This window comes from Sinocyclocheilus grahami, unplaced genomic scaffold, assembly GCF_001515645.1.
Source record: "Sinocyclocheilus grahami isolate Dianchi unplaced genomic scaffold, SAMN03320097.WGS_v1.1 scaffold1001.1, whole genome shotgun sequence".
NCBI classification, from domain to species: Eukaryota; Metazoa; Chordata; class Actinopteri; order Cypriniformes; family Cyprinidae; genus Sinocyclocheilus; species Sinocyclocheilus grahami.
In genome coordinates, this window is record NW_015506180.1 from 316,626 (window position 1) to 344,094 (window position 27,469).

At 37.8% G+C, this 27,469-nt stretch overlaps 3 protein-coding genes across 3 annotated transcripts in view; 2 read left to right on the forward strand and 1 right to left on the reverse strand.

Annotated features, from left to right (window-relative positions):
* Positions 1-7,811: 7,811 nt before the first annotated feature.
* Positions 7,812-12,254, reverse strand: LOC107565426 (uncharacterized protein CXorf21). The gene is given in 4 exon segments (XM_071582339.1): positions 7,812-8,526; positions 9,781-9,948; positions 11,706-11,745; positions 12,186-12,254. Coding segments are annotated over 2 exon segments (807 nt in total). The 5' UTR covers positions 9,941-9,948; positions 11,706-11,745; positions 12,186-12,254; the 3' UTR covers positions 7,812-7,879.
* Positions 12,255-12,538: 284 nt separating this feature from the next.
* hmgn7 (high mobility group nucleosomal binding domain 7) lies at positions 12,539-15,851 on the forward strand. Its single transcript, XM_016250668.1, has 6 exons — positions 12,539-12,720; positions 13,571-13,597; positions 13,967-13,996; positions 14,464-14,511; positions 14,646-14,747; positions 15,077-15,851. The coding sequence occupies exons 1-6, from the start codon at positions 12,706-12,708 to the stop codon at positions 15,134-15,136; spliced, it is 282 nt and encodes a 93-aa protein (XP_016106154.1). The 5' UTR covers positions 12,539-12,705; the 3' UTR covers positions 15,137-15,851.
* Positions 15,852-17,499: 1,648 nt separating this feature from the next.
* Positions 17,500-27,469, forward strand: part of brwd3 (bromodomain and WD repeat domain containing 3) — a 37,418-nt gene continuing 27,448 nt past the window's right edge. The window contains exons 1-17 of the mRNA XM_016250676.1: positions 17,500-17,722; positions 17,847-17,905; positions 17,988-18,017; positions 18,158-18,217; positions 18,832-18,982; positions 19,130-19,228; positions 20,131-20,291; positions 20,525-20,746; positions 21,761-21,861; positions 21,968-22,038; positions 22,157-22,257; positions 22,468-22,508; positions 22,645-22,749; positions 22,892-23,045; positions 23,178-23,312; positions 24,861-24,989; positions 25,071-25,296. Coding sequence (XP_016106162.1) covers positions 17,689-17,722; positions 17,847-17,905; positions 17,988-18,017; positions 18,158-18,217; positions 18,832-18,982; positions 19,130-19,228; positions 20,131-20,291; positions 20,525-20,746; positions 21,761-21,861; positions 21,968-22,038; positions 22,157-22,257; positions 22,468-22,508; positions 22,645-22,749; positions 22,892-23,045; positions 23,178-23,312; positions 24,861-24,989; positions 25,071-25,296 — 1,879 coding nt within the window. The 5' untranslated portion in view covers positions 17,500-17,688. The remainder of the gene's footprint in view (positions 17,723-17,846; positions 17,906-17,987; positions 18,018-18,157; positions 18,218-18,831; positions 18,983-19,129; positions 19,229-20,130; positions 20,292-20,524; positions 20,747-21,760; positions 21,862-21,967; positions 22,039-22,156; positions 22,258-22,467; positions 22,509-22,644; positions 22,750-22,891; positions 23,046-23,177; positions 23,313-24,860; positions 24,990-25,070; positions 25,297-27,469) is intronic.

The following is a 27,469-nucleotide window of genomic DNA, read 5'->3' on the forward strand; positions in this document are numbered from 1 at the left end:
AGCTCTAGTAATGCTCACCTTCTGCCCTCCCTTGAGCGGTAAGCGCTGCCTGGCGGCTGGGCACGCAGAAGCCACTTGACCGGCCTCTCCGCAGTAGAGACACAGTTGGTTGTCCAGGCGACGACGACGCTCCCTCAGCGTCAATTGCGCCCTCCCAACCTGCATCGGCTCATCCTGGGGGAAGTCGAGACGTTGAGATGGCGTGTCACCTGACGCTGAAGACACTGCTCTATTACCAGGCTCGAGATAAGCCACTCCCCTCCGATGCCGGGAAAGGAGAGCAATACGGTTATCCACCCAAATGGCGAGGTCGATGAGTCCATCCAGGCTCGAGGGTAATTCAAGGGAATAGATTTCATCCTTGACGTGCTCGGCCAGACCGTGGAGAAAGTGATCCCAAAGAGCCTTGTCATTCCAGCCACAGGATGCCGCGAGCGCGCAAAACTCGATCGAGTAACTGGATACTGAGCCTTCTCCCTGCCGTAGCAGCGCCAGGGCTCGTGCCGCTTCAGTTCCCTGAGCCGAGCGATCAAACACTTTGCATAGTTCCTACGAGAAACTCTGAAAGGAGGAACAGCAGCTGTGCTCATTATCCCACATGGCCGTTCCCCACTCTCTCACTAGACCCGCCAAGAGCGTGATGGTGAAAGCTACCTTGGACTGCTCCATGGGAAAACAGGAAGGCTGCAGCGAGAAAGTCAGAGAGCATTGGGACAAAAAGGAGCGACAAGTGTTAGGCTCACCCGAGTAAGGAGCAGGAGGATTGAGCCGTGGTTCAGTGTGACGGCTACTAATTCCAACGGGGTCGGGAGGAGGGGTTACCGTAGGAGCAGCGGGAGGGCTGGTGTGTAGCTGATCCAACCGTTCAACCAGCTGGTTAAACTGGAGAGAGATCTCAGAGTATGCGCAGCGGGAAGCCGCAATCTCCTCCTGATGTCGACCCAGAAGAACGCCCTGCTGCATCAGGGCTCGGCGCATCTCATCCTCCTCTGCTGTGTCCATAATATCTGGTGAGTAGATTCTGTGACAGGACAAGGAGGACAGAGGACTCAAAGGCAGAGGATTAGATGCAATGAAATTTTATTCTCCAAAGGTAACAAAAACAAATAAAACTGTAACCAAAATAGCGAGCCAGTCTCTGGGAGTAATCCAACTTCGGTCGTCAGTGTGATGCGGACCAAGGGAGTAGAAGATTTCCCAAGACTCAGCGCTCGCACAGGACCAACAACCTGAGAGTTGAGTGAGGCAGAGAGAGAGGCAGTCCTTCTCTCTAAGTGTCCTGGGAGCAGGGAAGACAGAGGTGAGTGTAACACCAGAGAACGAAACAACCAGAACCCAGGACACAAAACACATCGAACACAAAACAGTCTACTCACAACAAGGACTAGATGGAAGAGAAATATAAAGGAAAGGGTAATAAGCGACAGGTGGGGTAGAGGCAGCCAGTGACCAGCGCAGCCCCACTGCCAGATCAGAGCTGATTGCACCGATCACAAGCTGCCGAAAAAGGCATGATACACAGACAGCAGAGGGAGCCAGAGGAGACATGACACACAGACAGCAGAGGGAGCCAGAGGGCACCCTGACCCGTGACACATCTTCATTTACTGCCTCTGATCTGCACGCGCTTCTCCAGCAATCGCTTTCACCTGTCTTCCACTTTGCTGCCATACCATGGGTGCAGCAGAAGCAATGATATTACGCAGTGCCTGAAAATAGTCCCCAGCACGCTCCCTGTGCAAGCAGGTGGTCACGTTGGTTATGTTGACGGAAGTTAGCACATTTTCAGGTGCTGAGTAATATCATTGCGCCTGCTGCACCCATGGTACGTCAGCAAACTTCCTTGATTATTACGCCGGAATGAGAGTATAGTTCCTAGCCATATCGGCCTAGAAAATCGCAGCTTTTCATTTTCCGTCGGTCTTAGTACATGATGTAACTACAGAAGAGTCAAGTTTTAAATAGGAAAAATATAGAAACTCTTTGGACATTTTTGAGCGAGATGCTAACAGTCTAATCAGATTCAATGATCTATGCTAAGCTACAGCTAAAAGTGCTACCGCCAGACCTGGAGATCAGCTGAATGGATTCGAAAACGGTAAAACTCAACTGTTTAACTCTAGGGGAGTTGGAAAACTAGCCTATTTTCAAAAATAGTGGAGTGTTCCTTTAAGACAGCGACTTGCCGCCGCCTATTGGCGGTATTATTTTTAAATCTAGTATCACTTCGATTTGCCATCATTTATTGCTTTATTTATTATATAAATAATACACTTAATGGAATGTTAAGAATATGACATAAAACATGGCATTAAGGATAGAAAATAAAAATGCACCTGTAAATCAATTTAAGGGGGCAAATAATGTCCTTTATTAGAAAAGGTGTTACTGCGGTCTAAGTGGAAGAGGGGAGTAGAAGAAGAAGAATGTTAAATGCCCCTGGGGGTACACCGCTGTAAAAAGTTTGAGAACCACTGCCCTATGGGATTACCTTTGTGCCAATTAAAATTAATGTAATTTTTCAAGAAACTTATGAAAATATAAATTGAAACGGAATAAAATGTCTTTGAAACTGAAAAAAAATTAAATGCAGGCAAAATCATTTTTCAATCATTTTTAATGCACTGCATGTTTTGCAACTGTTTTCTCCTCTTTCATTCACTGATCTGTACTTTCAAATGCGCTTCCAGAGTTTTCATTAACGCTTCTAAAGTTTTCGTTTACGCTTCTGAAGTTCTCATTTACGCTTCTGAAGTTTTCGTTCGCCATTCTGGCACAAATCTCTCGTGGGGTCGGGGCTAGCAGCAGTGTGTTCTCATTGGTACTGAGTTTTTGATTGACAGCTTTTTGACCTGGAAGTGAAGGCGTCAGTGACAGTGGCTAAGTTTACATGCACAATTTTGGGTTCAATCGGACTGAATTCATTCCGATTGATTAATCTGAATGTTGTGTTTACATGAATGCTAAATAAAGTGATCGGTTTGATGTGCGCGTTTATATGTCACAAGCTTCAAATCGGAATAGATTTTTTTTTACATGCGCACACTGCACAAATATAGAGTTTCTCAACTGTTTGCACATAATAACCACTCTCCTACATGGTTTCTTTATTTGTTTTTAACAGCAGAATTAATAAATGCCCCTCCACGCACCCAAAACGGGTTGACTGTGGATGAGTATCCAAAACAAAGACTGGTGGGAGGTTGTCCTGCTCCACTTCACAGTTGCCGAGTGAAAGGAGAGTTTTATAATGACAGGACTCGCATTTATACAACACTTTATTCAAAAGGAAGAACAGCTCCTTCCGCGCGTCATACGTCACTACGCTAATTCTGCATCATTGCACATGCGCAGTCTTTTCAGTTTCTGGGTTCAATCCGATCGAGTGTTTACATGCACTCTCAATCGTATTAGAAAAGGAATAAACCACCCCCTTCAATCCGATCGAAATTTCATTCCGATCGAGCTCAATCGGATCGATTAAGGTGTTTACATGAAGGCTTTTCAGTCCAATTGAGCCGTCAATCTGATTACAAACGGATTATTTGGTTGCATGTAAACATAGCCGGTGTTGCCTTGCCACTGTTTGTGGATGTGAGCATCTGTGAGCGGCTTCCAGTTTAATTTTAATGATATAAAAAGATATATAAAGATTTTTTTATTATTATTTTATCAGTATTTATCTGCTGCTACACTACATTGTTGAGATGATTTCTTAGGAATAGCACAGACGAATGATTTCATCATCAATCGTCGTAATCAGGATACTCGCGGTAAGTTTTCTTGATTTAGTCCAATCATTACAGGACCTGGTTATCTACGTTACAGTCTTTAATTAGATCATATTTGCTTCGATAGTTCATATTTTCCCCCAGCACATAGTGTAATGTACAGTACTAAATGTACTGTATTTGACAATAACTGATGCCATTTTACAAGCGCGCTGTCAATCACTGCACTGTAAACTTTTGCAATGTAAAGCCTTTTTACCATGCATTTCCTGTGTCCAGATTTGACTGTAATAATAATTCATCAAACTTTGACAAAAAGTAGTTTTTAATAATGCCTAAATATATATCCAAATGCAAAACCTAATACATGCAAATAATTATGACTGAAAATAGTTTCCAGTAACTAAGGGTATACACAGTCATGGATATATAGGGCTAGACAGCCATCTAATGGTTACACAACGGTATTACAAATGATAAAGGTGCATAATTTTGAGGTATTTAGTACTAAGTTAACACCATAATGTGATGCTGAAGACTACTGAAAAGACTGCTGAAAATTCAGCTTTGCCATCACAGGAATAAAGTTATATTTATATATATATATATATATATATATATATATATATAATTAAATAATTATATTGTGTATTTATTTGTTTGAAATATTTTAAGTTTGAAATGTTTAATGGGAGTTCAAAGTAGTTTGTATTGTTAGACTATATTCTCAATTTCCAGGGAGTGGAGCAACTTTTCCATAAACAAACTTCTGATGCTGACCCAGAGGATGTAGTGGTAGTACCAGAGATCCATTGCCCCCATCAGACAAGATTCTTGCTTTGTCGGTAAATTTTGAAGTGAAACAACAGATAAGAAAAACACTAATAATTTTTGACTATTAACTTTTGACTATTAACAATCGCTTCCGATCAACTATCATACGTGCATGGGTCACAATTCACTTGCGTTATGCGGATTCTCAGAGATGGGATTATTTTCTTAAAAATCTTTGTTTATGTCAAGAAAGAAAGTCATATATCTGGAATGGCATGAAGGTGAGTAAATTAGAGAATTTTAGGAATATTCCTGTAAAGACTGATATTGCACTCCATTACATAACATATTCATTCACTGTTTTGTAACTTATACTGTAACAGGAACTGTTGTAAGGATCATTGCAGTTTAAAACATATTATGAATTGTGAACATATTCTGTATGTTATGTTCTTGTGCATTTTGTGTAGTAATGTAAGTTATGAGAATACTGTGCATTACATGTATACTATGCAGTTAGTGTTTCGTGGATTCTGGTCTTTCATGTCACAACATAATTGCATCCAAGACTTTCACTTTGATACTTGTGTATATGCTATAGTGACAATAATGAATGTAAATTTATTTGAATTAATTCATATTTTCATTTACATTCATTAAAACTGGTTTATAAAAGTCACACTTGAAAGAATTGATGATTGTTCAAATTGTTTTTCCCATTTTAAATGTTTGATGATAATGTTAACTAAATAAATTAACTAAACAAAATTATCAGCATGATAAAAACAATTGGTTGCAAGAACATTCTTCGTGTGGAATATGTAATAAAATGAGCTTGATTGCCTGGTTGGAGAGAGACTTTCTTGACGTCTGAATATATCACACATATATGATAGTATTTCAAATGTAACCGCACAACCTAATTAGACCTTACAATGCAAAAGTGTCATGAGCATTAAACAAATATAATACAAGAACATTGGGCATTATACAATATTTCCGGTATTATAATATACAGTACTTTAATAATTTAACCTCAATATGATCTTCTTTTTCTCTCGCGTTTGATTCCTCGCGCTCCTAAAAGCTTATGTTGACAGAGTAGAAGCAACAGATAAATACAGATTGAATTCAAAAACAAAACTCCTAACTTTATATCACTAAAATGAAATTGGAAGCCGCTAACAGACGCTCACATCCACACTGGCAAGGCAACATTGACGCCTTCACGTTCAGGTCGAGAATCTGTCAATCAAAAACTCAGTAGCCAATGAGAACACACCGCTGCTAGCCCCACCCCCACGAGAGAGTTGTGCCGGAATGGCGAACGAAAACTTCAGAAGCGTAAATGGAAACTCTGGAAGTGCATTTGTAAGTACAGATCAGTGAATGAAAGAGGACAAAACCGTTGCAAGCCATGCAGTGTGTTAAAAACGAAATCTAAGATTTTGCCGTCAATTTATTTTATTATTTTTTTTCCGTTTCAAAGACATTTTATTCAGTTTCAATTTATATTTTCATAAGTTTCTTGAAAAATTACATTCGTTTTAATTGGCACAAAGGTAATCCCATAAAGGACAATGTCATGGACTGTATGGCACAACCTTTCGTCGTGACATTAGCCGCCGTTCTGGAAGCTCCCATTAGAGCATAATATCAGCGTTTGTTCACCGCCTCGGTGTCATTTCACAGTATGAACAGCAGGTGGCAGTATTTAATAAAAAATTTACAGTTTCACAATATAGAAACATTACCACAAACGTCTAATGAAAAAAATTATACATATATCTGAATTATGGCAACATAATTATATAGAACTGAGGACATAAGCTAATAAAGTTTCTATTTCATTTCAAACACTTCTTCGGGAAAGTGAAAGTAGCAGTCAGCAGCAGGACTGAGGGAGATAGACACCATTTGATTAGCTGTTTAGGAGGAAGTGGTAACATTTCTAAAGGTCTTTACACAGTATACACATGACAGCGTGACTTTTGTTCCTCTTCTTCCAAAGTACCTTGTGCTGTTAATGTTGATGGATGAGTAAAGAGAAAAAAGATGAGCAGAAATCTTTATTTAGATATGTTTCTGGGTTGTTTGCAATTGGTTTGTCAGCACAATTTGTCATTCTATGAGGTTTGGAAAGGATGAATTTAGATAATTATTAATTAAGCTCTGTTGTCAATCAAATTTGTGGCATAATGTGGCATTATTTGTGGCAGAATTGTCCCTCGTTTCATTTTTTTAAAACACTTATGTGAGTTATTCAGTAAAAACAGTACAAACTAATTATTTGATCTGTAACATTGCTAAAATTATCATTTTTGAGGTGGGGCAGTTTTTATAGCCGCTGAATGAATATATGGTTATACTAACAAAATTCCTGTGGTTTACCATTTTGTTTTTTGAAAGAAATTAATATTTTTTTAAAGCAAGGGTTCAAAAAGTGACAGTAGGCTATAGACATTTACAATGTTACAAAAGATTTCTATTTCAAATAAATTCTGTTCTTTTGAACGTTCTATTCATCAAAGAACCCTGAATAAGCCACAAAATCACAACTGTTTTCAGAATTGATAATAATAAGAAATATTTCTTAAGCAGGAAATCTGCATATTAGAATGATTTCTGAACCATAATGTGATGCTGAAGACTACTGAAAAGACTGCTGAAAATTCAGCTTTGCCATCACAGGAATAAAGTTTTATTTATATATATATATATATATATATATATATATATATATATATATATATATATATATATATATATATATATATATATATAATTTCTATATTATATATAATTTTATATTGTCTTTAGAATTTATTATAAAATGGAAAATTTATTTTTAAATTGTTTTTAAACTTAAATTTTTAAGTTATTTTAAATTGTAATTATATTTAACAATATTACAGTTTTATTTTATGTTTGATCACATAAATGTGAGCATAAGAGACTAAATTTTAAAACAATAAAAATCTTATTGACCTTATTGATGTAAGTGTTAATTTACATAGACAACGCCACTAAGTTATCACATGCATAAACTAAAAATAAAGGTGACATGTCTCGTGCTAACACATATATTTATTTAAATCATATGGCTATACTTTTGAAACATTGTGTATGTTAATGTTCATTGCCTTGCCTTTTGTACTTCATTGGAATTATTTACTGACATTTTTATTTTTGCTTTACAAATGTTTTTTTTTATTATTATTATAGTAATCAACATGCCACAAATGCTATCTGTATTGCATACAAAGCATTCTAACAACACAGATAACTTTAAATATTTGTGTGTTGGTCAAAAGACAGGAGCCCAACGGAAAAAATGTTATGAGGGCAGGAGCTTTGTGTACTCATGAGGTTGGTTACTCAGCTTCTGAGATACGCAGCACAGGTGAACTGAAATGGGAGGTTGCTGGAGCTGAACAAGTGCTTAAATATTGCACAACTTTTTTGGATGAAGAATCCAGCTCTTCTACATGACTGGCTGTCTGTTCTTTGGCTACAGTCAGGCTGGTGGGCACCAGTGCCGACATGACATCAGTGCCCAGCAGTGATGATCCGTAGCATGCCATGTTTTGCATGTGCTGACAAAACACCTCCAGCAATTGGACTTCCAGATAGCCGTTCAACATGGAGTTAGTGAGCCTTCTCTCCCAGCCAAGACCCTGAACACTCTCTATGACAAGATACTCCTCATCCTGCTGGGTCGCAGCCTCTACCTGTTGACCTTGTTCCAGAGAGGGTTCCAGAAAGCTCAGGTCCTGAGATTGCAGCAGTGGCCCGTCATCCGGTGGGTTGAGCAGGTCTGGGTTATGAGGACTGCAGTGCTCCAACCGATCACCTGCAAGCCGGAGGTCCGGCTAGTCCTTGCAGAAGCTGGGACAGCACCAGGAGCAATACAGAGTCATGCCCAAGTGATCCTCCCCGCTACAGCTGAGAATGGGCATAGCATTGCTGGGTGCAGAGGCTCGGCACTGCCCTGGCTTTCCCAGGCCTTCAGGCCTGCCAACTGACAGCAAGAAAAAATGGGTCAGGCACCACTATAACCACCTCATCTTAACAAAATAGCCAGAAACCAGTGAGGAAACTTGAGAGAAAGCCCAGAGTCCAAAGCAAAGTCCCACTTTGCAGCTCACTTAATTCACTGAATGACTGTTACAGTGTCTCCATACAAATGTGTGCAGTTCACACTCACCTAAATGAGGAAGTACTTGGAAAAGTTTGACAAAATGTTTTTATTTAGTTTGGATTTCTGATACAGTGAACTTCAAGCCTCTTTTGCATTGTCATAGCTGTAAGCTGAATTGGACTATTATCAACAATGCTAAAATGGACTTTGTGAAGAATAGTACATTATTTTGTTATACACTGTTGCACAATATTATCACTTAAAGTCAACATGAAAATAACATTTGATTGTCTTTTCTTCTCTATTACAAAGTGCACCTGAATAAAAAGGCTTCTCAAATGAGAAAAAAGAGGGTATGATTTTGTCAATTTGGAATTCATTGTTGTCTTGCCAATTGCTGCGATCTCTCGTGAGTGACAGGTTGTTGATGATTGTTGATTTTTTATTAAACATTACAGGGGCACATTAATTTTTAATCTTTAATGAATGCATGGATAAATCATTTGTAATATACACTGCAATATTTCATAAAATATAAGAATTGTCGATTTTGATTTCATGGTGATTTTAAATGCATAGTTCACCCCAAAATAAACATTTGTCATAATTAACTCACCTTCATATAATTTAAAAACCTGTATACATATTTTTATATGTTTTGAAAGTGTTTTTTGTCCATACAATGAAAGTTATTTTGGACTATATTTATTTACACTGTATGGGTATATAGCTGACATATTCTTAAAAACTCTTAAAAACATTCCTAAAATGATGGCAGAATTGTAATTTTTCGGTGAACTATCTATTTAACTTTGTACAACCTTTCATATTATAACTGTTCCATATACTCTACTCAGTTTAACACCTACATTTATGTGGCTAAAACTGTGGGCTAAAATTCTCAGCAGCATCACACTTCCTTCCTAAAATTTATTTTTACATATACTGACTGTTCCCAGGACCTGGGCCACATTCATAGTCTATAATTAATATTGCTCCATTGTTTAAATAAAATAGCTAGTTTGCTTCACCCAGCATAAAAGCAAACATCTCCCAATGCCATCATTCAGATCGTGAAGATGTTATTTTTAACACAACCTCATCCTAATAACCCAGAATACTATGGTCTTTCACCTCTCACAGTTCGTGGTGTCAAAGGTGATCTGGCAGCGGCGTTTGTCGTGCAGGGGTTGGGATGGGTCATGGGGGTGGGTGAGTGTGTGCGAGCATGTCCATCATGATCTGTGGTGTCTTCTGTGCAGTTCAGAACATGAAGGAAAGCTTCTCCAAGCATGATAACCAATTACACAGACAAACACACATATATATATATATTATACTTTTGGATCTCCAATAAGCTTTTGACTCAGTAAATCATTCAATAATCTTAGATAAATAAAGTGTCATGGTTTTTTTCAAGTAAATTGATAGCCTGGTTAAACTCTTATTTAAATGGGAGAGTTCAGAGGGTAGAATTAGATGGGATACTTTCTGAGGAAACAATTGAAAAAATGGAGTCACTCAGGGAATTGTTTTAGGCCCTCTTTTGTTTCTCTTATACATAAATGACATGCAAGCAGTTTGTGATTGTTATTTGTTTTTATATGCTGATGATTCTGCTATTGGATTCAGACAAGGATGTTGGTAGGATACAAGTGAATTTAGGTGAGGAGCTTAGTATGGTAAGAGACTGGCTCTCTGAAATCAAACTCTTGTTGCATTTAGGTAAAATGAAATCCATATTATTTTGGTCTAAAAATAATTTGAATAAGGTTTCTAAGATGTCTATTAAGGTAGGGATTGTTTAATATCAAACAGAACTACCGTTAATTATCTCAAATGTGTTCTTGATAATGATATAAGTGGTGTAATATGGCTATGAAAGTTTTGGGTAAGGTTAATGCTAGAACAAAATTTCTTGTCAGATATGTTAGTTTTCCTGAAAAACAGAATATAAAATGACTTGCATCATGTTTAGTGCTATATCATTTTGAATATGCATGTATTTCTTGGATGTCTGATTTGTCTCGTGGTTGGTTGGATAAGTTACAAAAATCTCAAAACAAATTGATAAGGTTATTTTTAGGGTTTAGTCGTTTTACACATGTTGATGTTTCCCAATTTAAGCATCTTGATTGTTTACATAGAAAGCAGAACAAAATACATTTAATAAAAAAATTGTCTTCTTTTGAATACTCTGGGGCACAAGTGTTGTATAAGTTACCTCTGGATATTTAAAGTATTTCAAATATGGGTAGTTTTATTTTAAAAGTTAAAAGTTGGCTCTTAAGTAGGTTGTTTTATTGATGAACTTGTATTAGTATATGTTGTGTATGTGTTTAACTGTGATTGTAAATTTTGTAAATGTGGAATCCTATTGTAATCTTTGTATCCTGTTACCAGGATTGAAGTTTGTGCTTAACATCAAGGACCACAATGGAAACAAGTTTTTAACTTTATTATGTTATTCTTGACAAATGTAGTGTGTTTCACTACTTGTCTGTCTAATAAATCAAATCAAATCAAACCAAATCAAATTCCTTTATAAATGATTTATATTTGTAGGATAAGCAGAATCTATAAATTAAATGACAAAACTTAAAGGGATAGTTAAACCAAAAATTACAATTCTGTCATCATTTACTCACCCTCAAGTTGTTCCAAACCTGTATGCATTTCTTTCTTCTGTTGGGCACAAAAGAAGATATTCTGAAGAATGTTGTTAGCCAAAAAGTTGACGGTAGCCACTGACTTCTATGGTTCCATAGTACTATGGAAGTCAATGGCTACCGTCAACTGCTTGGTTACCAACATTCTTCAAAATATCTTCTATGGTGTTCAACAGAGGAAAGATCATACAGGTTTGGAACAAGTGGAGGGTGAGTAAATGATGACATCATTTTCATTTTTGTGTAAAATTTCTCTTTTAAGATTACTACAATTTTATTACTGTAATCAGATCAATCAAATACCCCAAATAAACTGTACAAATTCTAGTTAATAAAACACCAGCAGATTCTATAATCACAACTATTTATATATATAAAAAAGAAACTTACCAAATGTTTTAGTATGGGATTCCTGTTTGTAGGCCTATGGCTGCAGAAACAGACATTTCAAGAGTGATACACAGCAATGTCTAATGTGACACTTTCAGATAGTTCTTTCATCTATCTATCTATCTATCTATCTATCTATCTATCTATCTGTCTGTCTGTCTGTCTGTCTGTCTGTCAATGGCTGAGATGTTTTCTCTGGTCTGGCGTCTCTGGTCTGGTTAGCAACAGAGGAAGTAAGCTGTTATATCTCTCTCTCTCTCATACACACACACACACACACACACACACACACACACACACACACACACACACTTACTTACACAGATTAGGTCTCTGCTTGAATAAAGCAGAAGTGAGAAAGGCCTTGTGGCTTCTCTTCTCTATTACTGATTGCCACACGCGTGTACACATTTTATTTGCACTCAAGCATGTTTTCATAGAAAGAGCACATAATTAGACCAAGCAGATACTTCTGCTTACCTGCTTCAAAAAATACAGTCAGCAATTAGTGAACTTCACTGAGGCAGATATGCTGTGGCCATACAGCGCATACAGACATAGCTATGAAGGAGGGTCTGACATTATTACTGGGCTTAAACGCGAGCTGTTCCTCATCACATCAGTGCTGTATGGCAGTGCTTTATTTGGTGCAGAACGCGCTCACATCAGTCTACAGCTTTTTAACATGTTAGGAGGGAAATTTTACAGGAAGGTGCGCCGTTGGATTTACACCTCAGGATTTCGCGCGTAAAAGCACAGCGGAGGTAAGAATCTGCCGCTTCTGTGGCAGACCCAGACGCTCGCTGATTGGACAAGCGGAAAATCAGTCACAGCATGGCCCCGCCCCCTCCCTCCCATTCAACCACTGGATCTAATGTAGCCCTATGTTTACTACAGAATTAGTGCATAGCGGACGACAGTCTCCTGAACTGTGAACTCCGAATCACAAAAGATAACCTGTTAGTTTTGCATAAAAGAAGAAAAATATCCCAAACTCAACATGCCCAAGAGAAAGGTATGTAGAAAAGCCGAGCGCGGCGTTCGGCTACACTTTTGCCCTTACTAATCAGTCGTGGAATTAGGAAGCCCTCGAGACAATGTTTTTTTAATAAAAATCAAGGCGACTTCTTTAGAATCAGTGGGCAGGTAAAAAATTGTTGTTAATTTTGCGATTTTTTCCTGCCGGATCGCGGTGTTTTTGTCGACGGTGGTACGTTAAGCAGAAGGGTTTTAGTTGAGCAGCGCTGTGCTGAAGCTCGGCTTGATCTCATGCCCGTGGAACCGCAGCCATGCTGCCCTCTCTCTCTCTCCATCTCCAGCACAGCGCAACGCGAAAACCGACGATTATAAGCGCAATCGTGGCTCAGTCGCCGTTGAATGGTGATTAAAAAATAGCTAGATAACTCTAATTTTCTGAATGGTGGCAATTTTGCGAAAAGACGGTCGCGTTTTTAAACAATTTTAATGCATTTTCTTTGTTCGCCGTGGAAGAGGAGTGTCATGACTCCTGCCGGCCGCCAGGTGGCAGCGCTGAGGCGGGATCATCGCGCCCCTCCTCCTTGTTTAAATGTGTGGAGCCCGTGTAGTGAAATGCCTTCGTGAAAAATAATAAATAAATAAACAAAAATCGACACACCATTTTGCGCTGCTGTCCGCAGACAAATAAACTTATTCACAACTCCTCTGCTAAAGTTAATTTAAGCTTTAATAAACGAAAAAAACCCCAGCATGTTGCTCATATACAAACGTGCAGAACAGCACATCCCAATGTTTATGCAAGTTGCCTTTTTGTTTTTCCCGCCTTTCATGTTAATAAAATTATAGATCATGTTCTAACTTGTGATATTTGTTTTGCTGATTTGCAGGGAACTGATGGAGAAGTCAAGGAGGAGGTGAGAAAGGAAAATTATAAAATATCTAAAGCAATTTTGGGTTTCATATTCAAGTAATCAAAACCAGTACATATGCATTCCTGTATATATACATTTACATTTATTTATTCAGCAGGAGCTTTTATCCAAAATCGAATTAAAAACAAGAAACACCAAATATTTTGTCATAAGAGCCAATAATATTTGTAGTACACTGTGCCAAGTTTACTAAGTGTGCTGCTAAGTAGCCTACACAAACTAGAAGTGAAATGAAGAGAAGGAACATGATTTTTTTTTTTAATAATTAGGATTTACAATATATAACTGTTCTCTCCTACTTGGACTTGTACTTGTACTTAAATAATTCAATTTTTTTCCTTCCTCTTGTAGCCTCAGAGAAGGTCTGCTAGATTATCGGCGGTAAGTTCTTTTCTTTTTAAAGAGATTTTTAATGTTAACATTATATCATTATTTTATTTTTATAAAGTCTTTGGCCTCAAAAGACTTGAAGAACTTTAAATATAGTCTTGGAAATTGTTTTAGCACTTTTTGTAATAATTGTCAATTGAAGTCCTACAACCAACACTTTCAACCTACCACTGATCGCAGAGCAACAAGATCAGAAACCATCATTACTGCACAAGGTTTTTGTTTGTTTGTTTGTTTTTTAATTTTTAATTTCAGCATATTTTCTGTATATTTTTTTTACTTCAGCATAGTTTTGCCAGTCATTTAAGGTGATGTGTAGAATTCAGGATAGGGCAGAACAACATAGACCATTCTATGTATTATTATAACTATTTACTTGAACATGTTTATTGTTTAGATATCCTTGTATATATCAAAAAGTACATTTGTGAATGAATCATGTTTTCATTTCCCTTCAGAAACCAACACCTCCAAAACCTGAACCCAAACCGAAAAAAACTCCCAAGGTATTTACACTTTTTATAAACACATTTTTGCACTGATGCTCATGTGTCACTTGTCTCCATGATTTGGTGTGTAATCTGTGTAATACGTATTGCTCTATATTCATTATTTTGCTCTGATGTTTCCTCTCTGACAGAAAGAGAAGGAAGTGAATGATAAAAAGGAAGAAAAGAAAGCAAAGGCTGAGGAATCCAAGGAGGAAAACCAATCAGAAAATGGGGAGACTAAGACCAATGAGGTATATATGTATAAACACAACAGTCTACCTCAAATCAGCATCTATCATACATAAACACACCTTACTTGTCCCACAGTGGACATAATAAATCATGTCAGGTCATGATATTTGTTTGTGTATTGAGTTTCCTTTCCAAATACTTTCCCAAAAATGTTCTAATAACATTGCAAAAGTACTTAGTAACATAGTTAAATTAATTCCCCAGATTTCAAAACAAAGACATCGATAGCTTAAGCTAAGGAGAGTTTTCTAAACTTTACCTCCTTAAGATTCGAATTAGTGCAGAGGCAGTCCTGCTTGATTCTTGTTGATGTTGTTTTATTAAACAGGTTGAAAAAACTCCAGACGAGGCGGCGGAGCCCGAGAAGGAGGACCCGAAGACAGAGTAGCACCACGCCTGTCCATCCATCCGTCCATCTTTTCCCTTTCCCCCCCTTTCCTTTCTTTTATCTTCCTCTCTCTTTCCCAGTTTTCTCTCTCCCTTTCCAGTTCTCTCAACAACCTCCTCTCTGCCCATCACCACCAGAGGAATATTTTTATCAGCGAATTTGTAAATACTGGTTCAGGTTTTTAGCACAAAAACAAAGCTGACTAAAACGAGTCTTGTGTTCGGCCGCAGCTGTATCAGGTGTCTACAACACGACAGGTGTGAAAAAGGCGGCATCTTTCTATAATTTTGTTGATTTTCTATTTTGATTTCTTTTTTTTAAGCGGCTGGTCTGTAGCTTGGTTTTTGGAGTGGGAGGAGGCTCTCAGTCTGTATGTCCGTTAGTGCTCGTGATGTTTCTGTATGGGGTTTGTTTTTATTTTTATTTTAAACGTAATCGATTGTCTTTAAGAAAGAGGGATGAGTTAAACAAATATAGAAGAAAAGAGAGAAAACAACTAAAGACAAACTGCTTGCATTCCAGGTTCAGCATTAGATGGTGACTCCTGGCTTTTTAAGAATCATACCACCTCTGCAATTTGTTGAAACAGAAAACTGGGCTTTGTTAGGAGGCCAGAAAAACCCTTCTGTTGTTATAGAGGACTTTTTTGAAATTACAGGATTCAAAGAAAAAGAATTTAAAGCGCTTTTGGAATTTTTTTAACACTGAAAATTCATCTGTGAAAAAGTACTTTGTGTCCCCTCACTCAATAAAAATCCATCATTGGAGTTTTCCTCAAAATGTCTGCTGTGGTCTTTTACACTGATTATATGTTATACACTGGGTATTATATACTTGTTTCTAAGCATATATTGTTCTGTAATCAGTTATTATCTTTCAATAAGTGGTTGGTGCAATAATATAACTCATAGTGGATTTCACCATTGGTTTACGCTGCATTTCAATCATAAGAAATGATCCTAATCACCTCAGTACACAGCTGAGACTAACACACCCTAAATGCAAATATGTTATGGCTCGACTAATATTCATAAGACAAAATAGCTTTGTACTCTTAAAGTCATTGCATATACTATGAAAAAACAAAATGCCACATTCTTCTGCTAATGAGCTGAGATGTCCTTTGGAATCATTTATATCGAATGAAGATGAAACCTTATTTCTCAGGATTTTAAATGATTTGATTTTGTAACTATTTTCCATCAATGACATTTATTAAGACTAAACAGGCCTGCAAATTTGCTGGGATGATAAGGGACTTTCAGTTATTTGAACATAAATTAAATGACCGCCCTTTGTTAATTTCTATATTTTCCCCTCTGCAATTTTATTGGTGTTCCTTTCTCTATTATTTATTTATTTGCACTTATGATTGCCATTGTAAATGCATATTTAGTTGATCATGTTCAGTTTAAAAAGGTTCTGAGATAAACTGGATAGAAAGCACAAAAGGATTCAGAGAAAACAACAGTAATCAGGTAAACACTATGTGGCTTCAGAAAAAGCTTTTTGGAATTTAGAGTGTTAGAAGTGAGAGTGTGTCATTAAAACTGTGTATTTACATTTTAATAACTATTGTAATAAATGAAAGGTTTCGATGATAAGGGACTTTCAGTTATTCGAACATAAATTAAATGACCGCCCTTTGTTAATTTCTATATTTTCCCCTCTGCAATTTTATTGATGTTCCTTTCTCTATTATTTATTTATTTGCACTTATGATTGCCATTGTAAATGCATATTTAGTTGATCATGTTCAGTTTAAAAAGGTTCTGAGATAAACTGGATAGAAAGCACAAAAGGATTCAGAGAAAACAACAGTAATCAGGTAAACACTTTGTGGCTTCAGAAAAAGCTTTTTGGAATTTAGAGTGTTAGAAGTGAGAGTGTCTGTCATTAAAACTGTGTATTTACATTTTAATAACTATTGTAATAAATGAAAGGTTTAATGCACATTACATTATGAAATGAATCATACAATAAAGAAAATATTGGAAAAAACATTCAACAACACAGGATAAATTATTTCTGTATATATCCAACATTTTGTTAAAGAACTAAAAGATATGATGGTGGTATTTTAACATTTATTCGATATATGCACATTACATAATTGTATTACGTAATATTTGTGAAACCATACCTTACATAACACATGTATATGGCACAGTGATTGATTGTAGTATGGAACATTTCATTGTTAAGATTTGATGTTTCTCCCACACACGTGACCTGTGATCCTCAAGACGAGGTTAAACCAGAAACGAGACCCTTTTTATTGCAATTACAGCTCTGCTATCGGGTTCAATAAATGACTCAACTGCACACCATGCAAAATGTCCGCCCGTGGAAATGGTGAGCTCACCTGTGCGCTCTCAGTGCGCCACTGGCGGAAGCGTGCGGTACTACAGGCGCACGGCCGCCGCGCGGGGGCGCTCAATCGAAGCAGCACGAGCGGCGGCTGCAGGCCGAAACGCTGAGAGCAAATACAGCACAGGCCGCTCTTAGCAAGCAGAGACCCACGAACCTCCACCCACCGCTCGGACCGGGCCATGGCGGCGGAACCGTGCTCGCAAATTGAAGCCGGTGGGCAGCACTCGGTTTTTTCTGCGTCTTTATCGCTAGGAAGACTTTAAGCACTGTTTTAGCATTAGCCTTCGAGGCTAAGCTAAAGCTAACGACTGGTGTTGTCGTGTTTCTCTCTCTGCAGAACTTTATTACCTGATCGCCAGATTCCTGCAGTCTGGACCATGTCAGAAATCCGCTCAGGTGAGGCCGAAAGTAGCGTGTGAGTGTCGGTGTGTAGCGGTGAGTGTGTGTTACGGTGTGTGTAACCTGTGTGTTTCTGCAGATGCTGCTGCAGGAGCTGCACGAATACGAGGTGAGTTTCATCCCTCTTCTCCCACTCAAACCCGTTATTTCTCTCTAATATCCCAACATCAGCATCTCCTCTTCATCTTCCTCTTCGTCTAAATCCTGCGTGTGATGTGTTTTCCCCCCGCTGTGTCTCTCTGTGTGTAGATCATCCCGAAGCGCTGGAGCTGGGATGGAAAGCAGTTTAAGCGAAGCTTTGAAGACTGGGTGAGATTAAATAAACACTATCGCGCACGTGAAATTCAGCACTAAACTCTCACAGGTGCTTGGCTCACTTATATTACAGCGAATAAAACTGAAAAAGCGCTGATTTGAGGGCACGGTGCTGGCAGTAAGAATATTGCTATAATATACACGAGGCTTTGTTGTGTGGGCAAGTTTTTATTTCGGGAATTGAAATAAAAAGTATTTGTTTTGAAATGAAAGGCTTTGTGCGTGCCGGCCGGAGGCGTTGCGGCAATGCAAATATATCGAGAGGGGATTGGTGGGTTCCTGCGTCACTTAAAGGCGGCAGCCAATCAAACATCAGTTGCTACTTAAGAGACTAGGAAGATGGGTGGAGAAGGCTTCTGATTGGCTGAGGCGAGGCGGACGCGTGTGTGTGGAGGGAAAAAGAGTGGTCTTTCAGGAATGAGCGTAAATAAATATGGGTTATGTTGGTGAAATAAAACTAGATAATAAGACTAATAATATAATGTAACACGTTGTTGCAACACTTATTTCTGAGCAGGGTTATTTTTATTTTATTTTTTTATCATGATGTAAATAAGCTTTGCTGGGCCACTTACACTTTATGAAATACCTCTATGTGTATGTTTTAGGTCTTGTTAAATCAGCACATACCTGCGGATTACCTGTTGCGTGTGTGTGAGCAGATGGGCCCACTGATAGATAAACACATTCCTCCCAGTGTTCCTGGAGTCCACAGTTTGCTGGGCACAGGCCAACAGTCATTACTACGGACAGCAAAAAGTGAGATGCACACTATATACAGCAAACAATAAGAAACAACAAAGAAGACTAGAGAACAGCGCACATGATCACATTATCACTTTCCCTTACATTTATTTTCTTCCTCTAATACAGTTAAATATTTGACAAACTTGTTCTCTCTCTCAGGTTCTTCTCATGCAGTATGGAGTGGTTCTGCAGTAGTTGCTTTGCACAGGGGGCGGCCCCCAGAACCACCTCTCAACTGTGCCAAACCACCAACTATAGGTGAGTCCTGCCCTCCCCATTGGTGTATTATGTTCTTGCACTGCTGTTTTGGGGTTTCAGGAGTCACTGGTGGGTTTGTGAACACAGAGTTGAATCCACTCTTTCCAATCGAAAATGGTGCTTAATCATAGCTGATTAAAGTCAGCATGAAATGAAAATTCACCCAATCTAGTTTTAATATTTATTTAATTATTTAGATCTTGCAATATTCAGTCAATGTCATAAATTAATCTTCTGGTGAAAATATCAGACTTCCCTCTGGTGATGTATGCAAAACTTGTCCAGTCATTTAAGTCTGCTTAAACCTTCCACAATCAACTGCATGCTCATACATTTTGAGTGCAATACCCATATTTTTTCCCCTTATTTGATAATCCTTTACACTCGGATGTACGTCAAAATACAAACGAAAACATCTTTCGCCATTTTGTTTCATTGTGACTTTAAAGGCTAGTCACTCTACACTTTTCAGTCTATTGACTTCTATTCATGTGCATGCAAATGCGGGAGACCAGAAAAGCAAGATCATGCAATTTTTGCTGGCTTCCAAAATCCAAGTTTGGTGAACTTTGCCCTGTGAATTTGTATCATGTGAATACATGTGACCAACAGAAAATTGACATGTCACAGTCTTACTTGAACTCAATTAAATGAACACAAATTTAAAATTTGCAGGATTTCAGTGTTACAGTAAATTGGAGTAGATTGCATATTTTTTTAACGTATTATATTTTGATGAATTTTTTTCCATATTACGATTATGTAGCGCTGTAGTTTGTCTAGTGTGACTGTAACTTAATGCTGGATGTTAACATGCTATTTAGTGACCAAATAATGTCCTTTAGACCAACTACCATTTCTTATATTTTGTGGTGGGAGTTGATTGTAATCTCTCTGCTCAGTGTCAATCATGGGTGCTCGCCAAAAAACAGGAGTGGCTCGATTTGGCCATGCCTTCCCCTCCTTAACCTATCAGCACATGAAGATGCATCGAAGGATTCTGGGCCATCTCTCATCAGTATACTGTGTGGCGTTTGACCGCACTGGACATCGTATTTTCACGGTAAATGCATCTGATTAGAATATTGCATCTGTTGAGTAACAAACTGTGCCTGATTTAGACATAAAAGTTTAGTGTGTAAAATTGTTGATGTTAAAGTAATTTCTGAATTCAAAAAGTGGTGACGATTATAAACTATGCATAATTTGATGTCCTCAAAAAATTTCATTGCTCAGTTTTGTAATATGTTTTTTGTGTGTGCTTGCAATCAAGGTCTATTCATTTGTTTCTGTCAGGGTTCTGATGACTGTCTAGTGAAGATCTGGGCTACGGATGATGGTCGTCTCCTAGCCACTCTGCGCGGACATGCGGCAGAGATTTCAGACATGACAGTAAATTTCGAGAACACGCTTCTTGCTTCTACCAGCTGTGACAAGGTCATCCGCGTGTGGTGCCTGCGTACTTGTGCACCTGTGGCAGTGTTGCAGGGGCACACGGCCTCTATCACCTCCATACAGGTGTGTAAATACAAGTTTCCTTTATAAAGCCACTATGAGAGTGAAGCGCAGTACTATGTTCTTTTACACTTGAGCAGCTCATGATCTGGTGATTTCAGCGACTGATCAGCTCAGTTCACAGTAAATGCTGCTCCACACAAGCTTCAACTCTACATCTTCTCTAAGTTTGAGTCACTTATAACATGCATTTGTGAAGACAACGCACACCAATCATATTCCCAAACTTGTAGAGAAGCACTTAGAAACCGACTGTTGTCAACAAAAGAGAAGTTTTAAGGGCTCTTAATTTTTAACATTTTTAACATTTGAAAATGAAAAATTAGGATAGCCATAAATATTAGTATTGTACTTTTTCAGTTGTGCTATAAAATATAATTGTTATATCTATTTGTCTTCTTACTATTTTTATTACAATGAAATATTTCAATATATTACTATAGTTGTAATTCACTGTAAATCTACTAGTTAATAACACTTTATTTGATTTATTTTATATCGATATATAGTATATAGGGCTGCAACAACTAATTGATAAAAATTTTCGATAATGAAAATAATCGACAACGAATTAAACTGTCCTTTGTCAATTTTTCTGTTTAAACTGTCAATTTAAACTGGGCTTTATAACTCTTTTACACAATGTGTAGCATAGCGATATATCACCATACATTACGTTTTCTTAGCATTCAGTTGGCATGTTTGTTTGAAGGACAGCATTGGGCAAGATGTGGAAAAGTGTGTTTTGTCAATAAAACGAGGCTTTTTATCCAATTAACCGAATTATCAAAATAATCGTTAGTTGCAGCCCTAATAGTATACAAATTAGCCAAAATGGGCAGCCCTACAAATAAGCTCAACAAACCTGTTTTTCAATCACTTTTTATATAGCAATTTATATTGCTTTTTTCACCCCTGAAAAATCACAATTAGATTTTTCCTCAAATTCAGCAAGTAATATTAATTCAGATGATTTTGTTTGTGTGTTTGAAGGGATTTTTCTCTCTATCTCTGCAGTTTTCTCCATCAGCATTAGGTTCCTCTCGGTATCTGGCCACCACTGGAGCTGATGGCATGGTGTGTTTCTGGCAGTGGAACTCACTCAACATGAAGTTTGAGTAAGTGTCATTTGTCAATTGTAAATTACACATTTTGTCTCATGCCAGTAATTCACTTTTTTTACGTAGTGTAAATTTGCAATGAGTCGTGTGTTCATGTTTGCAGTGATCAGCCCGTGAAGTTTATGGAACGTTCTCGTCCTGGAGTTCAGATATCCTGCAGCTCATTCAGCTCTGGTGCATTTACCCTCACTCACACTCTAACTCCCTGATCAATTTTCAAACACTTTTTTTTTTTCTTCATTATCGTCTCTTGATTAGTCTATTGTTATAATATTTTGTTCTCTGATTCCAGGGGGATTGTTTCTGGCCACTGGAGGGACAGATCACATTATCAGAGTTTACTACCTCGGTACAGAGACGCCTGTGAAGTTTTCTGACCTGGACTCCCACACGGTGAGAGCGAGAGACAGAGAAGAAAGCCAGTAGACAGACAAGAAGGCAAGACAGATGGAGTAATGGAAAGGAGAATAATGGCCAGAAAAAGCAGAACTTGTAACTGGAAAAGGAGGAACATGTTAAAAATTAAAGTTTCAAAGTCATGACTTAAAAGTGATTTAAAAGTTTTATATTTTAATTAAGTACAGCAATGTTTTTGTTTTACAGGATAAAGTTGTAGCTATTCAATTCTGCAATAACACAGATGGGTGAGTTTTATTATCAGCGTTCTCTGTATGTTATGCTTCCATTTGTGTTTGTTCATTGGGATGTACATTTTGTCTTTATTGCTGATTGGGTGTTTTTAACTCTGTGTTTGTGTTTTGGCTGCCTCTGTATCTCCAGTCTCAGATTTGTGAGTGGTAGTCGGGATGGTACGGCACGAATTTGGCATTACCAACAGCAGGAATGGAAGAGTACCATCCTGGACATGACCACCAGATTACCAGGGTCAGTATGTGTACATATATGTTAACTGTGGGATCAGGCAGGTTTCTCAAGCACAGTTGTTCTTTAGAAAAATAAAATTGATTTGGTCCTTCAATTATGTGTATTTTTTACATCTGTGTTGACATATGTATTGTGTTCACAGGAGCGCTGTGATATCAGGCGATGACAAATCGACCAAGTTGGTGGTGACCATGGTCGCGTGGGATCGTTGCGATCGTTCCATCATCACAGCTGTTTCAAACTGCATCCTCAAAGTCTGGAACTCAGCAAATGGCCAATTACTGCATGTGCTGTCGGTATGTGCATGTGCATGTGAGGCAGAATTCAGTGTTCCTTTGGGTCCTTGTTTTGTAATTCTAAGGACGAGCTTCCTGTGATTATTGTCTGTTATGTACGGGTCATGTATGCAGATGTTTCTCTGTCTGTAGGGTCATGATGATGAGGTGTTTGTTTTGGAAGCACACCCCTTTGACCCGCGAATCTTGCTATCAGCCGGTCATGATGGTAACATCTACATCTGGGACCTCAGTAAAGGTCTCAAGATTAGAAACTTCTTCAATATGGTGAGATGACATAACAGATCTTCAGTTTCAATTCAAAAAAGTTCAATTTTAAAAGATAAGAAACATATACACTACCGTTCAAACGCTTGGTTTAACAAGTGGGGAAGAAGTTAAAGGGGTCATATGATGCTGCTAAAAAGAACATTATTTTGTGTATTTGGTGTAATGAAATGTGTTTATGTGGTTTAAAGTAAAAAAAACACATTATTTTCCACATACTGTACATTATTGTTTCTCCCCGCCTTTTTGAAACGCGTTGATTTTTACAAAGCTCATCGGTCTGAAAAAGCGAGGTGTGCTGTGATTGGCCAGCTATCCAATGCGTTGTGATTGGCCGAATACCTCAAGCGTGAGACGGAAATGTTACGCCCCTCACATACTTTTGATGCCGTGTCACGGCCATTACAAACGAGGCAATTATTGCATCCAGTGGGGACATAATTACTGATTATAATGACTCCGGCTTAGCGTGAGCCGGGCTAGAGTGAGCTGAGGCGGCGGGGTCGAGAACGGCGCGCCCGGCGGATCCGACGAATGAGTGGCAACCACGTAACGGATCCCGGGCTGGATTACGCTTCGTCCACGGTGAAAGTTGATGTATTCCCTCAGCGACCAGCACAGATCAGCTCTAGGCATGACGAAGCGGATATCGTCCTCTTTTGGAAGACTAAACGAAGTAGTTTCGCTTTCACAACGAAGCACACAGCGTCTTCACGACATGGCTGCAGCGTCAACAAAACTACAGTGAGACTAAAAGTTACACCTTATTTCTTTGTGTGAACATTTGGGCGGCGTTATGCAAATCTTCCCACATAGTGAGGTAGATATGTGGGGGCGTGTTAGAACGAGCCGCTTTAGGTAGGTGTGGCTGACTCTGAACTTTTATAAAGAATATCTCTTTGGATTTGAGACTTTAGTCTTTGCAACTTTACATATCTTCGTTATGCACCAAGAGCTTGTAACACTCCAAAGAGAAAGTAAAAATTGAAATCGCATCACATGACCCCTTTAGTACTTTTATTCAGCAAGGATGCTTTAAATTGATCAAAAGTGACATAAAAGGCATTTATAGTGTTCCAAAAAAGACTTATGTTTCAAATGAATGCTGTTTTTAAACTTTATTAATCAAAGATTCCTAAAAAAATGTATCACAGATTTCACAGAAATATAACTTTTCAACTGTGATGATGATAAGAAAGAATCATGTGACATTGTAGACTTGAGTAATGGCTAATGAAAATTCAGCGTTGACATCGCAGGAATAAATTAAACATTCATTTATAATCAAATAGAAAATGGTTATTTTAAATTGTAATAATATTTCACAATATTACAGTTTTTAATTCATTCATCATTTAATTCAATATCATCATCAAATAAATGCAGCTTTGGTGAGCATAAGAGACCTCTTTCAAAAACAATAAATTATTTTATCAACCTCAAATTATTGAACGATAGTGTATAATACAGTCTAGATTCTAGATGTTGATAGAAATACTGCTCATCACAGAAATTTAATTATTTTCTCTCTCTATTTTTCTGTGTTAGATTGAGGGCCAGGGTCATGGTGCTGTGTTTGACTGTAAATTTTCAGTGGATGGACAGCACTTTGCCTGCACAGACTCTCATGGTCATCTGCTCATCTTCGGATTTGGGTGCAGTCAGCCTTATGAAAAGGTATGTTTGTGTCTCAGATGTGTGGTATTCTAAACCTTTTGTGCTGTTGATTGAAACCACTCACATTTGCTTCACTTTCAGATTCCAGACCAAATGTTCTACCATACGGACTTCCGGCCACTGATCCGGGACTCCAATAACTTTGTTCTAGATGAGCAGACGCAGCAGGCACCCCATCTTATGCCTCCACCTTTTCTGGTGGACGTAGATGGGAACCCCCACCCACCACGTTACCAGCGCCTGGTGCCAGGCAGAGAAAACTGCAAAGAGGAGCAGCTTGTGCCACAGATCGGCTACATGGCTAATGGTAAATTTATCAAGTTTAACATCACAGTATTTATACATCGATGTAGTAATAGTAATTATTTTGAAGATTGCCTCTTTTGTTTGTAATGATCATATAATTTTGCACAACTAATTATAATCAAATTAATAAATAATTTGTGTAGTAGGAATTTTGAAAATATCCTGCTTTGTTCAATCTGTAGCTTAGGGCTCCAGACAAAAAAAAATCACTTAAAGAGTCATTGGCTCCTATAAGAATCAAAAATAGAATAATAATAGTAATAATAGAAACATGTTTTATTTCTTTTGTTTCTTTTTTTTAAACACCTTGACATTTCATACTGTCATGTGTTTATGTCTGCCCTCCTTTTACAATATCAGCATTTGAATCCATCTTGTAGATGTCCTGGGAACTAAGGTTCACTTAAAGTGGGAACTGAACGTCTTTTCCAACTTGAGAACTAAATACAGTCACAAACAATTGTTGTATTACACAGAATCTGTGCCAATAGCACGGACCATAACTATGTCAGCTTCACTTGGCCATTGATTGTAGTTTGGGCTGAAATTGATCTTTAGCTCCTTGCATTCTTTCTTATCATGTAGACAACAGGTTAAGTAAAACCATGAATATGCAATATAGCGCATAAATTTAGCAAAATGCTCCTCTTTATAGTTGTTTTTTACAGCGGACCAATGAGCTTAAAGACGCCGAATGGTTATTCTGAGGTTATGTGGCATTGATTACAAGCTTTACACATTTTCCGCAGTTTGAAGCACTGAATGAACGAGTACATGAGACATTTCACAGGGTTCGTACGGTCATGAAAAACCTGGAAAAGTCATGGAATTTTAAAACACCAATTTCCAGGCCTGGAAAAGTTTTGGAAAAATAAAGAAACCCAGAAAGTTTTGGAAAGGTCATTGAAATCTATTTCACAAAACTCTGTATAATAGAATTGTGTTTAATCAGGTCCTGAATTTCGGTGCGGGATTGCGAATAGGCTATATCGCATAGTTTTACTCATTCCCGCAGCTTTTGACTTTAAAATGATATTCACACATTCACACACATTTATTCAATAACCTATAGCATGTAGGTTTGATGAGTAAATAATCAAACCTACAGACTGATCTAGCTGCTGTTGTAGACATTAAAATAGTTCAGTTTCGTTTTTAATGGCAAAAGTGGCTATATATATTTTCGTCTCTCTATTACGTTAATTTAGAAATATGTTTGGAAAATGTTTTTGTTTGTTAAATTCAAGTTTTTGTTTTTTTAAACGATCAAGCAGCCAGTGGCAGACAGTGAGTTAATCATATCCTATGTTTGATCAATTTAGCCTTCTCAAATCATCACCACTTGACTAAAATAAAATCTATAGGCCTATATAAAATGCTTAAAAAAACAATGTTAGTTTAAATGGTTAACCTAGATAAATGTGTGCTATTAGGAGCATATCCAATCGTTTGTGCAGATAAGCTAAAGCGCGCTTTGCAGGACATGGATTCGCCAGCACGATCACTTGCATTTTTTTCTTATAACAGTGGAAACAACCAGTCATTTTTGCTCATAAAGGTAAGAGTAATACATCATTCGGGACTGTTAAGGGTCTACTTTTATTTGTGTGCACTCACAATATCAGCATACGTTGTGCTTTTTTAGAAAACAAACAGGATACGCTTTCTGAATCCGTGTATCATTCGATCATTCGTTTTTTGATTTAATATTGAAAGTAGAAAAATGAGAAAACGGCTCCTTCAGCTTACATTTTCGTTTTTCGTTCATGGGTGGAAAAATGAATAAACAGCTTGAATATTTGATTTCTACACTTGGGCGGGAATTAAACGCCCCTTTCTGCTGATTGGTCCGCTGAAGATCAAACCGTGCCATCATCAGTTCTTCTGCAGTATCATGCAGCAGAATAATAGTCCTCCACTGCTGCAGTTGTATGGATTCTTAACACATTTATTGCAACTAAATTTCATCTTTTTTTCATCAAACAAACAGGCTAATGAATAGCTCAACACAACTCGTACTGGGGCAGAGTCTAGACAGGGCTTTCTTCTGTGTAGATATAAATTCTATTCTTTGCATCAGCTGGGCATGGCAGGGTATGATATGACAACTGTCTTAGCCTACCCTGCTCACCCAGTAAGTCTGTTTGTTTGTTTAATTAAGAAATTAATTAATT

Bases quoted from the DNA above. Each gene is read 5' to 3' on its own strand.
- hmgn7 (XM_016250668.1), top strand. The intron at 13,598-13,966 runs GTGAGAAAGGAA...TTCCTCTTGTAG, and splicing joins ATGGAGAAGTCAAGGAGGAG to CCTCAGAGAAGGTCTGCTAG. The intron at 14,748-15,076 runs GTATATATGTAT...TTTATTAAACAG, and splicing joins GGGAGACTAAGACCAATGAG to GTTGAAAAAACTCCAGACGA.